Source organism: Limulus polyphemus, unplaced genomic scaffold, assembly GCF_000517525.1.
Source record: "Limulus polyphemus unplaced genomic scaffold, Limulus_polyphemus-2.1.2 Scaffold7405, whole genome shotgun sequence".
NCBI lineage: Eukaryota > Metazoa > Arthropoda > Merostomata > Xiphosura > Limulidae > Limulus > Limulus polyphemus.
Window position 1 is genome coordinate 3,854 of NW_013673015.1, and position 16,467 is coordinate 20,320.

Below are 16,467 nucleotides of genomic sequence, written 5' to 3' on the forward strand. Positions count from 1 at the left end.
GGAAAAATGTGAGAATATTTTCTTGGAATATGGCTCCAGTCATAACATGATTCACTTTAAAACCCTGAAGAAGTTTAGTAAGGTTTCTATTGATCTTTAATTATCTGTCAATGGATCTAATGACCTATCACATTGATCATTTAAAGTGTACACACATCTGAAAAATCTAGAAGATCTGCCAGTTTTACTTACTAAATAAGGTATTCATGTTGATAACCCAGTAGAAGCACATTGTTCAACTGTGTCCTCTGTCTTCTCTTTGGGCCCTATGAGAGACAGGATTTTATTTTATGTATTGTTACCAAGACACTTGAAGTAAAAGCAAGTGATGTTAATATTCAAAACAATATTGAGAGGTTAACTTTGTTTGCTAATGAACTCTATCTTTGACCCTTTTTTACTATAGCAATATTTAGTAACTGTGTGACATAAATTACTTAAGTTTGTTTCTCTGACTTTTAAATGCATTTCCTGTTACACTGTGAAGCTTTAGATGTATAAAGCCTGAGTTCGGAAACTACTGTTAATCTTTTAATTATTATTATTATAAATAAAATTGTCACACAAATTAATAAGTTTTTTTTTCCAATCTTAAGTTTTGTATGTGCACAGATAAAACTTATTTACTTGACAAAGAATGTCAGTTCTGATCACATTATTGTTTTAAAAAGTTGAATACATAATGTCAAATTAATAAAAAAAATTTTTTTTTTTTCAAAATTAATTCCCATACATGTTTTCTCTCGGTGTTTGAAGTGCTCCAGATAAGGGCCGTACCAGCATAATTTTTTTCCCAACCAAAAATCAGCCACGTATGGCCTTAAAAAATATTGAGAAGTTGTTTTGCTGTCATGGAAAAATGGATACAGCTATTGGTGCTTTAACAGTAGTACAGTAATTAATGGGTATATTGTAGCTTTCTGCAAATGTACACAAGATCTTCACAGTTATCACAGTCGAGCTGAAAAATAAGCACACTCTAACCACCAAAAGTTTCTGTTGATACACTCATGAATGATCCAATTTTATGAAAAAAAATAAAATAAAAAGTTGTAATGTTATTATTTATGTTTATTATGACTACATTTGGTGATTTAATTTGCTAAATTAATCCTGTGCCAAATTTAACCTTTTGAAATAATAAAATAATTCATAATTTGTTAAATTTCTTTTATCATAACATGTTATTGCCACAATTTGTAAAAATAAATTTAAAATTACTCCTGCTTACAGAATTCTGGGGAGTTATTACTCATTACAGAAAAAAATTATCTGGAGCACTGAGTGTATATGAAAATCACTCTATTTTGTGAAAAGAATATATAACAGTTTCTTTTTGTTGTTTGTTTTCAGTCCCTACAGTTTGGATCCATTCCTCACACGGGACTTTAGCAGCTTTTCTTCCCTGGATGGCCAAGTTTTTGAAGATCTACATGTAGCTGAATTAGATTTTGACTTAATTAAGTAGGTATTCATTTGTATAAAACTTTTCACCTTTGAAAAACATGCATCAAGATTAAAGAAATTTTTATAATATATATATATTGACAGTACCCAAGGACCTTTTAGGTAAAAAATATGTTTAACGATAAAGTTTACTTTTGAAAGTACAAAAGAAAAAAGTGTTTTCATCGAGATGTTGAAAACTCTTGGTGATCCACTCCTTTTAACCATACTTATAAATTATAATCTTACAACAACAGAGAGAACGGTTTCAAACAAAATTAAGACTAAGTTTATGTTACTTACAGAAATTGATTTTTATTTCTGTGTTTTTAATTTTATTGTTGTGCTGAAATTTATTATTAAATCAGGAACAAAGAAAATGTCTCCAGTCGTTCCAACAGCCCTATCTGCACCCCAAGCTCTGGGAATTCTGATGCTGGAGAGCCCTGCTTTCCATTAGATATTCATATAGACAGCTGTTGTACTGACTTACAATCACTGAATAGCTCTGATTTGCTACTTCCTGCAAACATACTGGGAGAACCCTCCATTACAGGTAGGTTATGGCTGCTGTGCCATCAATTTGAAACCCTTGTTTTCTAGAATATAGCTTACTCCTGTGTTATGTAATATACTTTTTATTAGTAGTGTATTAACATCAAAGTTTTTAAAGCAATACCTTACATCTAGTAGTTGATTAAGAAAATGAAATTCAACTTTAGAACTATTGCATAAAAATTTGACTTGAATATAACTAATTTTCTGATAATTTATTTCCATTTTACCTGTCATAATAACATTTATGAACATTGAACAGATTCAATATTGCAAACATTGTTTACTTAATGTAAGGGAATCCCAAGAAACATGATAAGTGGCTTCATATGTTAAAGTTTATATTTTTATTAATATGTTCATGCACTTAGAGAACAACAATTTAGAAGGTATCTGGAATTTAAATGAAGTGTGTTGGGGTGTATATAAAAATTCCTTTGGTGTAATAATTTATACAACTAAAATCATCCAAAGAGTATTTAGTTTTTGGGTCAGAAAAGTTAACGAAGTAATGGGAACTGCTTACAACAGTTTTGTTTTCAAGAATGAAAAAGTTTATTCTGTCTAGAAGTAAACTTTGAAACTTACGAAAATTTAGAATAATGTATGATTCAGGTGTTCAAAATAATGTTTTATTTATAGATGGATAACATTGGAAGGGGTGTCTAGGACTGTTTGTGATTATTATTATTATAACCTCTGAAAGTTTAAATAAACATTTGTTCTCAGAGTAGGTTATTCATCCTTTATATGGTCAATTGCTGTGATAGGTTACTTAGATATGTAGTGTGCATATATAATTCTAGTTCCTTCAAAGCTCATTTAGATGAATTAATCAACTGGCCTTCAGTCATTCACTAGTTATCTGTTATGTTTTTAGCATATGTAAACATCTTGCACTCACCCGATATAATAAGTCTGTATTGTTTCAGGTGAACTTGACTGGGAGACTTTTGATTGGACAAATGAACTGCCTGCATCTGAGCTTGACTCTAGTGTGTCTAATGACAGTTGTGATGTTAATACAAACTTACCATGTTCCCCTGTATCTCACTTAAAATGTTCCAGATCTCCTAAACCTCTTCTGTCATCTTCAAAGTCATGGTAAACAAACACTGAAGGAACTTTCTTGAAAGGGTTAAAATTCAGCTTAAAATATTAATGAAGTATAGTTTACACTGAAGTCTAGGAATTTTGTGAGGATGCTGTACGATTTACTTATTTATTTTTTTGAAGGTGCCAGTACCATTAAATATGTACAGAATTAATATGACAATTACAAAACACCGATGCCTGATTATTATTAAACATTTTCCTTCCCAAAGACTTAATATCAATTTCTAGCAGGCATGCAGCTGCTAATGATATTAAAATAACTGATATCTGTTGTAGTGTTAGGTGGATAAGACCAGCTGTTGTCTTCCTGATGATAAAGAAAATATTCTTCCCAACCAGATGTATTCTAAACATGATTTTGAAAATAATAATAAAACTTTTTACTATGCTGGAGAGTTCTAAGGAGAAAATCACAGAAGATTTGCAAGACATTTTTGAGTAATATCTAATCTTTTTACTTTACAATTATGGTATCCTTAAAATTTAAGCTTTGTAAATATAAGTATTATTTGATACTGTTTTAGAATTATAGAAAGTACACTGTTTGTATAAAATGTTTATAATCATCTTAGTATGTCAGTATTAATTATTGGCTTAATGAATTTGAGTTAGGTTATTCAGTACTTTGGGAAAATTAATTAGTCAAACAATATAATATTTATGTAGATTGCATTTATACAGTAGAAAAAAAAGAGTAAAATGTAGGTGTGTGTACTTAAGGTCTCGAATGTCGGCTGAAGAACAGCTTGCCACAATTGAAGCTCTGACTAATATAATAAGTCAGAAGATGGGCCTTCGAGAACAGTTAGAGGTGATTCGTATCATTGACCCACGAGCTGTTGTTTCTCCTGCTGATACAGAATTTGTGATAGGTAAGATAAATCACTCAAATTATAAACATCCATTTTAGTTTGGTAATTACTAGGGTTAGACTTTTGTTCATAATACATTGAAGTTTTTGAACCGATATTTATTTTTTATATCATACACTAAATTTTCTAGTTAGCTTTTTGTTACTTATGCATGCCCATAATTTAGGTTTGTTTTTTTTCTCATGAATTTATATGAAAATATTTGCTACCAGTTTACAAAATATCAACTGTAAGTCATATAAATAAGTGATAAGTAAGAATAATATTTTTCAAAAAAAACAAATGCAGTAAGTGATTATAAGATTGTGATAATGGGATCCATACATCCCATTTGCAAATTTTATACATACACAGAACAAGTGTGACTTGAGTGGCACAAAAGGGTCAAATTTCCAAGAAATATGTGTTCCATGGATTAAAATTGAAAACTTTCTAGATATAAAACAAATATTTACAACATTTAAAAGCTGCGATATGTTTCGTTCTGAAGTACTCATTGTCAAAACAAGTCCAAACCAATATAAATTGGGCAACTATTATTGTGAAGATATTTTGCTTAACGTACAAAACATTTTCCAATCTAGATAATATCTGTTTGTGTTATATTACATTCTTCTCTCTTATACAAGAATTATGTCGGATTTCATTTTTAATTGGCTCACAGTTGTTAAAATGTTAAAAGTTTATATGAATTCTCTGTATTGATGTTGTCACGGGAAATTCTTGTTTGATCCATCACAGATCTTGGATGCTTAAATGACACTAAACTGCAAAGACTACGTGAGCATGTTAGAAAGTATGCACTAGATATTCCATGCACGTCAAATGTCCCATCAGTAAATTCTGACCACAGTACCAGTAGTTCCCAGTGTTCAACATCATCACGGAACATTTCAAAGGTTTGTAGTTTTTACCAAGGAAGTGATCAAAAACAAATACTTATTTTGATGTAATGGTCTTTTTACCTCAGAAATCAAATTAACCTTCTAATGAAAGCTGTAACCAAGACCAAACAGCTTCAAAAGGATTTTAGTAGTCCCCCTTCTTTTATTTTGTAATTTAGACTTAGTAAGACAATTATTTTTTGTAAACTTGTATGATGTTATAAGTAAAGCATTGTTTATACTCAAATACTTTTATGGTAAAAACATTGTGATTTAGATATTTTAGTCTAATAAGATAATCCTTTTAAATGTTTTAAGTAAAACACTTGTACACTACAAGTACCTACAGTCAAATAACTATAAATTTTGTGAAGTTTTTGATGATATATTAATATCAGATTCTATGAATTTTTAGTAATCAGTAGATGAAATTTGATTTTCTTCTTAGTATATTTTTAAATATTTTTCTTATTTAGAGAATAAAAGGTGTTGAAAAATTACAGAAAATGAAAGCAGATCCAGTATTTATGTCAAATCTTTGGAATAAAGCCTTGTTTTTCATATATTATTGTTAATTGAAATATGTAGCAACTTTTCAAGTTCTTTTTAGTACATCCAGGAAAATTCATTTCCTGATTTATTTATTTTTATTTTATCCGAACAGAAAGAAGCAAAAGAGAGAAGAAAATTTCAAAAAGCATGGAAACAGAAACAAAGAAAAGAACACCGGCAGCGTTTGAAAGAACGGAAAAGTGGTCTTTTTATACGTGAAGAAATCCTTTCTTTAAGTACACCAGAGCTTCTGGAGGAAGAAGAAGAAGAAGACATAGAAATTTTAGCATGATGTTGACTCATTCATCTGTAGTCTTATAAACTTTGTTTAATTGAAGAAAAATGATTTTGTACATGAAAAAAGAGGCAGGAGTTGGAATTGTACATGTCAACTGCATTACTCAAAAACATTTGTTTTTTTTAAATGGTTTCTTTAAACACATCAGTTAGTGTATACATTATTATTATACACAATAGTGTAAATGTTATCTTAAAGATACATTCAAAAGAGTTTTGATTTTTAGAATGTATAAAACTTCATAAGAAGGTAATTCTCATAGTGTATTCTTCTATCTGAAGTAGTTAGATCCTAAAACTCGCATATATTGTATGTTAAATGTAAAAAAGCATAATATCTCATAAATGTCTGGAAAAAATGAACTGTTTTTTATTATATCAAAAATATTTAAAGGATACTTGCAACAAGGGTGATGGTATGAAGTATATTGTATTAAGAAAAACTTAAAAAGACTAACTTTTCTGAAATTATTAAAAGTACTTAATTTCAGTAAAACAGTTGCATTATGAAGATTGTTTTTTTAGCATTTAGATCTTTACCAAATGTTTTAATTCATTCATCTTTAATAAACGAAGAGGATGACTTTAAAATGGTTGAATGTCCTGCAGTAGCATCTTTTAAATATTAATATTTCTATATTTGTCTGTTTTTTTATATTGCCTTAATACATGTGCTACACAAGAGGTCCCTTGAGATGAAGAGCTAACTAGCATGTGCAATCCTCCAGATGTATTTCAGGTTATTTGGAGCACATTAATCATTACTCAGCTAACAGTAAGTGATTATAAAATTTGAATTAAAAACTCCACACGTCCTTCTGTCCTTGACGCAATGTTAGGCAGTTTCTCTTATTTAAATGACAAAAGTTTGTATTGATAACTGATAAAGGTATAGAAAACATTTTTTTTTGTCTTATGGTGACAGTTGCTAAAATAATAGGTGGGTATTTGACCTTTCATGCCTAACATTACAGTATTTGTAAACTTTTTTTTTATGGGAACATCACAAGTAATAAATGCACAAGTCATTTTTAGTAAGTCGTATTTTTTTGTATGTAACTAAACCTAAAGAAAAAAAACAGTCGTTTTTTTATCTTGAAGCGATGAAATGAATTTCATCAGTGCCTTGAGTAATATAGGAGGCACATGCTGTTACTTGAGTAAATGCACTAATATTATTTTTATTTAACAAATGAGAGGTCTCCGAAATAAAATATCTTTTGTATATTAGTTTTCGACTCCTGCCTATATGTAATAAAAGAATATTTGGGTCCACAGTGCAGTATTTTTCTCGGGTTTTTTTTTCTATGAAATTGGATATTGTACCCCAGCAGAGTAGTCACGTGTATCTCAATTGGTACACGCATGGAAAAACGTGTTTTATAAGGTGTTTTGAGTAAAATTACGTACAGAATAAAGATAACTTTTTACTACCACGACGTCTGTTATATTGTACTTGCGGTTAATCAATTCCTACTCAATTTTTGTTTTATTAAATGAGTTTCAAGTAATTCAAGCATTGTAATAAGTTCCGTGAATATTAGATTTATTGCAAAGTATTTAATGGCGATGCACTGGGCTGAACAACCACCCAATTAATGCAAGTCGATACATTTGCCATTACATTATAGTTCCTAATGTGTATCTTGTGTTGAAACATCGGTAAATAATTTATTTTCGTCCTAAGGTCTTGACAAACGTGAACTAAACATTAATCAATAGAAAAATTGAATACCTTTGTTCTATTTTGTACGTATTAATCTTTTCAAGAAATACGAGGTAGTCAACGTTTTGTTCAAACAAATTGTTCGAACTGGTTACCAATTCATCTAGTGTTGTTAGTGACATGATGGATTTAATCTATCTTTGTTGGGAAAAGTTTCACTCACAGTGGGGATGGGCGAGCCATAAGACGACAAACGTGTTGGGAAAAGACGATGCTAATCTTTTTCTTGCCCATTTGTTACGATATTTTAATAACTCTCCGTGAGGAACCATGCAGTTTGTCGGATAGTTATGTTAGTTTGACCTTAGTTGTCTTGCCATTGATAAAGGTCGATTTGGAAATACTAGATGTTTCATACTTTGAACTCGTTTCTAGCAGCTAGTAACGAAGAAAACTGGACAACAAGCTGTATTCCTGTTGTTGCCGAGATATCTTTTTCTAGAATTTAATTGACCTTTAAGTTTTGTTGTGGGTAAAGGTTCATCACAACTTTCTTAAGAAAACCATCTTTTTTTTTTAGTGAGCGAATCTACTTTTCCTGCGAAATTTTTCCACTGACTTCCATTTTCTCTGCATCTACTAATGCTTTTACAAAGTCTTCATCGGTCCTGTACTAATATCTTTTGTTTTTTGTGGATGCAGGATAAATGACAGGTAGTATTAAGATAGCTTTCTTGCAGCTTCTTACTGGAGAAGTTTATCTCATTCAGCAAGTCGTGCCATAACTACAAGACTAACCACACATTTAAAATGTAGCATCTCGGCAGTGGCTGCTTTCGTTTTAGAACGTGATTTTGTTCCACTGGCCCTTGGGAAGGTAGTCTTTGTTTTTTGAATTGTAGACCAGAGTATCGTAGACGGTTTCGATTTGCACAAGCAGCATTAATTATTCCACATAACATGTTACTCAGTGGCTTCATAGTTAACAGAGAAATGTGTAACAATACTTTCCAACGATAAGTTAAAACAAAAAATATTTTGAATCAACTCGAAAACCATCACTGCCTTGGTGATACGTCGGTTGCATCGTTTCGGTGCAAGATACAGAGCGCGTGTATTGCATCGTACAAATACGTTCTTGTATTTATTTTATTTTTTGAAGACCATTGTTCTCGTTTATCATGCTAGCACCAGGGCCAACACAATTTCTTCAAATAAAAACTTTGATCATGCTACGTACCAGCACTATCTGTATTTTCAAGTGGCAAGAATCGGAAGAAGTGCTCGTTGATACCAACTTCACCACTTTCAGTAGCTGTGATGACAAATCGAATTATCATTATGTATGGATAACTTCTAGAATAGTGTTTCTCAAATGGTGGGTCATGTGCTGCCTACACTGAGCCTGCTTTTTTTTTTTTTGAGCCCTAGAGGCGCATATGTCACCTTTGTTATGAACCATCCTTGTAGAGATAATGGGAGGTCGCAGTGGGAGTCGTCCAGCCGAGAAACTTCTAGATTATTGTGGAGCATAATCAAGTAATATTTCACATTTTTAGCAACAGTCAATATTGAATCTGTAGCTTGTTAAACAGAAACTTAAGTATATCCATGTGGATGTCTGTTCCAAGATAGGGTTAATAAAGTTCTTACGTTGTAATTCTTGTTATTTCATGACAGATTCAAACATGAACAAATGTTCAGAAACTTTCCATATCCGGTGTGAAGAGTTTCTCATGATTTCCTCGAAGAACAATAGTTTGTTCTCATGACTCTCAATAAGGTAATAAGTATTTCAAGTACAGTTTAGTTTTCCGTACCGAAGTTTTTCTGTTTAATTGTCACTTTTGAAGCTACTTTTATAAATTTAAAATAAGCATAAAGTAAGATTTTATACTGCTAGGCTATCTGAAAAAATAAAACCAAAAGTCTGTCGAGCTGGCTTCTCGTTTATACACAACACTGGTTTAGTTTCCTGTATTTTTTTAGGAACTCCTAGTTTAAAAAATTTTGAATATTACTATTATTCTACACACTTGATAAAAATAACAACTCCGAGTGTAACATGATTCGCGTCTAGTTATCGCACAAAAAAAAAAAATTGTTCCGCACTTTGGGGCTGTGGCTATTTTATAACGGTGATAGTCAAATCGCACTGTTCGGTCAGAACCTGTCAAACAACAGTACTAAAGGATCGGCTAATAAAACAGAAAGGTCAATTGGCATACTTTAATGCGCTTTTATATATATATAACTACAAAGGGAAACGTAATTTTCTTTGTTGTAGAGTGTATAACGTTCATGAGCGCCATATTTTTAAAAAGCAATGAAATATAACAAATTCACGTGCAATTCTCCACATGGTATAATACATAAAAAAAATATCACAGTCTCTTGATTATTAAAATGAATTTTCACAAACAACATTCGTGAATTTTTTTACTTTAGTATCTTTTATAAGGTTTGTCACGATATCGGGTAATTACTGACTTACCTTTTACATGTATTCCTATACTTTCACACACAACTGTGTGTTTGTAAGTACACATTACAGAAATATCTTGGACGCATAGTCCTTAAAAATGACAAAAAAAACTACCTCGTTCTTGGTATGAGTGGAATACATACATGTTTACGATTAGAAAAAAATTATCGGTGCATACTCACAGAGGCCTAGAGCAGCCTGGACCGTTGAAATATAAATACGAAAATTATTATTTCAGTGTTAATGCTTTGAATAGTTTATAATTTTACACTGAATTGAAATAAAACAAAAATATGAGCAAAAGAATGATTAGCAAATTCCTCACATACATACATTTATGTTAACGATCCATCAACCATGTTTAGCGAAACTACGGAATTTATTCTCCGAATCAGACAAATGTACTATCAAAATGCAATGTTTTATCATTCCGCTTTATGAATATCATTTTTGTGTTGTTCTAAAACGAAAAATCCATTGCAATGCTGGAGGTAATATTTTTATTTTATCTGACCAGAAATGTTATCGAGTAATACATTTTGTTTCACTTGCATAGGAAATAATGCCTTTTATTTATCGGATGTATCCATTGTAATCGTTGAAATATTATTCCTAAAATACTGCTTCATGCCCCCCAGTGGCACAGCGGGATGTCTGCGGACTTACAACGCTAGAAACCGGGTTTCGATACCAGTGGTGGGCAGAGCACAGATAACCCTTGTGTAGCTTTGTGAATAATTAAAAACAAACAATACTGCTTCATATTATACTCGTATGTTCCCAGTAAATGGTCTTCTTGAGGATCCTGACTGAAAATAATCCAAATCTTACTTAAATGAAGGGATATTATGAATCATATTTCCTTCTGTTGTGAAGCCTAGTGGCCACCAGTATAAACATTTGTCAAATAAGTAATGTCATGGAAATACAAACACGCCTACAGTCACAGAAATTGTGTTGGTACGTCTAATGGAACAAAAAACGATCCAGTCATCCATAATGAAAGTTTGTTATTATTATTGAAGTTACTGACGCGCCATAAAACTACAAACAAATTTTTGAGTAACACCATCTTTTAATCCTTGTTTTGGTAAATCAAACTAAAGATATTAAGTGTTTTAAGAATCGCAGCAATCAGTATCTAGTGTGTCCCACCAAATACGTTTGTTGACCAGAGGATTTGCAAATATATATATATAAATGAAGTAACAATCTGGCTCCACCTTTATCCGCGAGTGTCAGGAATGAAATAGATATATATAAACATAACTTGAAGTAGTTCAATATTTGAACTTGGCTAGGATTTGAATAGGTGAGTGCTCTATCAACTCAGATAAGGTGTTAATCCACTGTCGCTTATCAGTAAACTACTTTTTAACAATTCAAACTACTACACATATACGACAAATCGTCCATTATATTTGCAATGACAGATATACATTTTGTATGATGTAGTTTCATAAATTTAATTTATTCAGGAAGGACCTAAGTATATAAACATAAATACATAACTTCCGTGTTGCAACACAGGTGGACATTTAATGTTTGATAATTTCCTGTAGTGTTGTTCAGAGAAGTTAGTAGTACTTTAACTTTATACACAGTTATAACAAGAAATATTATAATCAATTTTAACAACGTACCTACATACATAAATAAATTATATTAAATATTGTTAACGTACTTATATATATATATATATATTGAATGTTACCAACATATTTGTGTACAAAAAAATATATATCGAATATTACCTACGTACTTATATTCAAAAAAAGAAATTATATTAAATATTGTTAACGTACTTATATATATATATATATATTGAATGTTACCAACATATTTGTGTACATAAAGAAATGTTATCGAATATTACCTCCGTACTTATATACAAAAAAGAAATTATATTGAATACTACTAACGTATTTATGCATATAAAGAAATTATATTGAATATTCTAACGTACTTATCTAAATAAATAAATTGTATTGAATATTATCAACTTATATACATAAAACATACTCTGAAATGTCAAATGTAAAAAAAAAGAAGCTTTTAGAGCAAGAAAGCTGAAGAAATAAGAGTTCAATGTTACAATTGTACATACATCTTTCAGTTTAAGTTAAAACTGCGAAATATATTACATCATGAATCGACTAAATATTTTGATAGCTCCAAGAAAGAAGTTTAGATTTTGCTGACTTCTATACTAGGTTGACTGAATGTGTTTATCAGTTAAAAGGAATCTTTCTTTTTCTCGTGTGTTATTCACATCTCATTATTTTACTATTATTCTATTTTCTTGCATGGCCGTCTGTTACTAGCTCGCTGTTACTGATAGATCGGTATTACGATTCATCATATGTTTACTGTGGTCCTAAATTTTGACTTCTTTATTCCTTCATTGAATGGGAGTCCACATTCAAAACATATGTTATAAATGATGTTTTTGCCTTTAAATGGTTTGGTGGATAATAAATGTGACCACAACGAGTTGCGGCCTCTGAATACTATTATAACTTTATGTTACTTACATATCCTCTGTATGTTTGAGACTTTCGATATCAGTACGAAAATATAGCTTCGTGTCTTAATTTATTTCCATAATGTGTTTCATTTTCTTCTCTTTAAAGTCTTTAAGGTATCCATAGTCAAGAAGGGTTATTTAATCCAAAATCCTGGGTGTTAGAGCATCTATTTTGAGAACGTTATCTTCGAAATGATCCATGTAGAAGTTACTGATTACTTAGTAATAGGAGTGAGACCATAGCTAGGCCTTCTTGTTGTTGGATATACAAGACTGTTTAGTTTAAGAGTTATTATTTAGTTTATTTAGTGATGAAATATGTTGAAAGTACCTCGTATTAATTCAGAAAGCTGTGAGTTCTACTGACGTGGAGATCGTCATTTGGCTACATTCTTTGAGAGCCTTATAAGTTTCAAGCTGTTAGTGGAGTATCTGTAGTGTTTCAAAGATTGGCGCGAAACTGATAATCGTTTCCTGTAAGGTTATTGTGGTTGGTTTTATGTTCTGTACAAAGTAGACTGAGTTCTTAACATATGAGGATGTTTTATCTATTCATAATGATACTATATAAACACAGTATCTAACTAACGGATAGTATGGCAAATCTATGCAGTTAAATGAACGTTAACAGTGGAATGGAGAAGACAACATTGTTTGTGAATTTTAAGTAAAAGATAGATGTGTGGGTGGTGTTATGGTGCACTGTTAATTGTTCCAAGTTCCTTTGGCCTGGCATGGCCTGATGGTTATGGCGTTTGACTCGCAATCGGCAAGTCGCCGGTTCGAATCCCCGTCACCGAACATATTCACCTTTTCAGTTATGGGGGCCGTTATAATGTGACGGTCAATTCCACTATCCGTTGGTAAAAGAGTAGCCCAAGAGTTGGCGGTTGGTGGTGTTGACTAACTGCCTTCCCTATAGTCTATCATTGCTGAATTAGGGACGGCTGACACGGATAGCCCTCGAGTAGCTTTGCGCAAAATTCAAACCATACCAAATTTCTTTTTTATTTCTTGATTGGTTACTTAACTCTTTTCTCTCTGTTGGTTGTTGGGCTAGACATAATCTTCTTGTAGCGGCCATCTTCAACTAAAGCTTACATCTTAATGGTATATTAGCCTTTGTCTACGATTACATTGACATTACCTTTGTCTAAGATTACAATGACTTTACCTTTGCCTACGATTACAGTGACCTACTAGTAATCGTAGTAAAATTATTATGGTGTTGCCTTTCTGAACTTCTTGAGAGCAGGTTTTTACGTCAGGGTGATATTGTTGTGTTGTTAGTGTTTTATGGTTTGCTATAGGGTGCTGAATATATTTTGATTTTAAAATACGAGGTTCTACGAATGTTCATTTACTGAAGTTTATTACTATGAGTTTAGACGTGTCTTTAGTGTTAGGAGGCTTCTTGTTTTGAGAATCGATGATTGAATATTTTTTTATGTTACTTGCTTAGTAAACGTGTTTGTTGTTAGTATAAATTTTGAGTAGTTATGTGTATCTTGAGAGCGAGCCTACCTTGTGTGTTGCATTACTTATCTTCAGATTTAGACCGTCAATATTATTCTGGTTTTATGTTCATTTATACTATGATTGGTGCTATCTTGGATTACAGGGCCTGGCATGGCCAGGTTGTTAGGGGGCTCGATTCTAATCCCACGTCACACCAAACATGCTCGCCCTTTCAGCTGTGGGGGCGTTATAATGTGACGGTCAATCCCTCTATTCGTTGGTAAAAGAGTAGCCCAAGAGTTGGCGGTTAGTGGTGATGACTAGCTGCCTTCCCTGTATCCTTTCACTACTAAATTAAGGACGGTTAGCGCAGATAGCCCTCGTGTAGCTTTGCGCGAAATTCAAACCAAACCAAATTGGATTATGGCTTCATTAAGTTCCTGAGTTAGTTTTTGACGTCGTGGATGTTGTGGGGCAATTTGTTAGAAATTACATTATATTATCTACATTGGTGGAGTGATGAAATAGCTTTCTTTGTAAATTTACAGTTAAGTCTTTCTAAGTTCTTAATTTTTTTACAAATTATGGAGCCGAATGAATTCCAGCCCTTATCATCACAAATTTGCTTGTATCTCCGCATGGACCCACAAACCTACAAGCCAAAATTTGGTTTATTTTGTTTGTTCTGAATTTCGCGCAAAGCTACACGAGGGCTATCTGCGCTAGCCGTCCCTAATTTAGCAGTGTAAGACTAGAGGGAAAGCAGCTAGTCTTCACCACCCACCGCCAACTCTTGGGCTACTCTTTTACCAAAGAATAGTGGGATTAACCATCACATAATAACGCCCCAGTGCTGAAAGGGCGAGCATGTTTAGTGTGACGGGGATTCGAACCCGCGACCCTCAGATTGCGAGTCGAGCGCCCTAACCACCTGGCCATGCTGGGCCTCCAAAATTTGGTGAAGATCAATCTACAGGGGGCAAAGTAGTGGTAAAAACACCCATTGAAACCGCAGAACGCAATACTGAATATTTCTATGTATCTCCCCACGGACCCAACAAACCTCCATACCAAATTTGGTAAGGATTCATCCACAGGAGGTGGAGTAGTGGTAAAAAACGCAAAGACGCTCATAAAAACCGCAAAATGCAAAACTGAAAATTTGTATGTATCTCCCCATGGACCTAACGAACCTCCATGCCAATTTTGGCGAAGATCCATCCATACTCTGCGAAGCAGTTATATGGACATACAACAGACAGTACTATTATATTTATATAGATACACTTAGGATTATCCTTCATATTCAAACAAGTGGCTCATACATATGGAAATGGAATACAGAACATCTTATTAAATACATATTAAGTCGATTAACTTACAAGGTATGTTTACACAAACATTGAAAACAATACATAACTGCCGCATAAAAAGTTCCTCAGTTATTAAAAAATAGCGATTTACTTTGAATTAAATTCCAATTTTTAAAGTTTAGTTGGCTCAGTCCACACTCGACTTATTTTCATCTCACTTCTCGTGAGATCCGTAGATTGTATCATATTCAATGATTTCTTAGTTTTTGCCTATTACAACAATTATAGTACAAAGGAATTGTATTACAAGAACTTGGTGAAACCATTCATTTTCTAGGTAAAATGTACATGATACTCTATCAGTAATTATTGATAATCTTTTGTTTACATTTTTGTATGTAGCTGACATTATATTTGCGGCAATGCCGATCCTAAACCCAAATAAAGGCGGAAGGTTGGGTGAGGGGTAGTAACCCTTTTTCGTAACACACCCATTATACAGAATTGTGAAGCAAATGATGAATTGAAATAGAAAGAGAGGACAATCAATGCTCACGTGGAAAAAATGTATTGAGCAAGACATCAGCGAAAGAACCTGTCACATAGGAAGAAATGGAAAAGATGGCACTAGATGGAAGAAAGTATCATCAATGGACGACCAGATGTGTCAGGACACATAGGATGGACTAAATGCTAAGTAAGTAATACTTTACTAGGGAACCAAAAATATCGTAAACCACAAGCAATTTAGTGCATAAACAATTAGAAAAAAAGACTTTAGAATTATGTAACAATATCCTTTAATTAAAATCCTCACAAGTAAACAGTCAATATGGAGTAATGCATTACATATAACCTGATTAGAAATGTACCCAAACATTTCAAGGATTTACATTTGGACTAATCTGCATGAACATTTGTTTTCTCGACTAATGCAAGCGTAAAAACAATTATTGGTAAAAAAACAATTAAAGTGAAAAATAAATTCAAACTACGGTGGAAACGCGTGTGGTTTTGTTACAAGTAAAGTAAAAATTGTAAATTGCATTTTGATTTCATACCCACCAAAACACATAAACATAACCAATCTAACTCATAGAGATATACCTGCATAACTTATCCATAATAGTTATGTTTCTGTTAAAGAGTTTGCTTTTCATTTCATCGAACCTGGTAGTTGTATCTTGAAGTACACTTTGTCTGGAACCTGCTAGTTGTATCTTGAAGTACACTTTGTCTGGAACCTGCTAGTTGTATCTTGAAGTACACTTTGTCTGGAACCTGCTAGTTGTATCT

The 16,467-nt window shown here is 32.4% G+C and overlaps 1 protein-coding gene across 1 annotated transcript; it reads left to right on the forward strand.

Annotated features, from left to right (window-relative positions):
- Positions 1-859: 859 nt before the first annotated feature.
- Positions 860-7,158, forward strand: LOC106474587 (protein FAM199X-like). The gene is made up of 7 exons (XM_013935275.2): positions 860-894; positions 1,318-1,464; positions 1,815-2,002; positions 2,934-3,105; positions 3,838-3,989; positions 4,731-4,888; positions 5,538-7,158. Exons 1-7 carry the CDS (start codon positions 860-862, stop codon positions 5,715-5,717), a joined length of 1,032 nt encoding a protein of 343 aa, XP_013790729.1. The 3' UTR covers positions 5,718-7,158.
- The last annotated feature ends 9,309 nt before the right edge of the window (positions 7,159-16,467 follow it).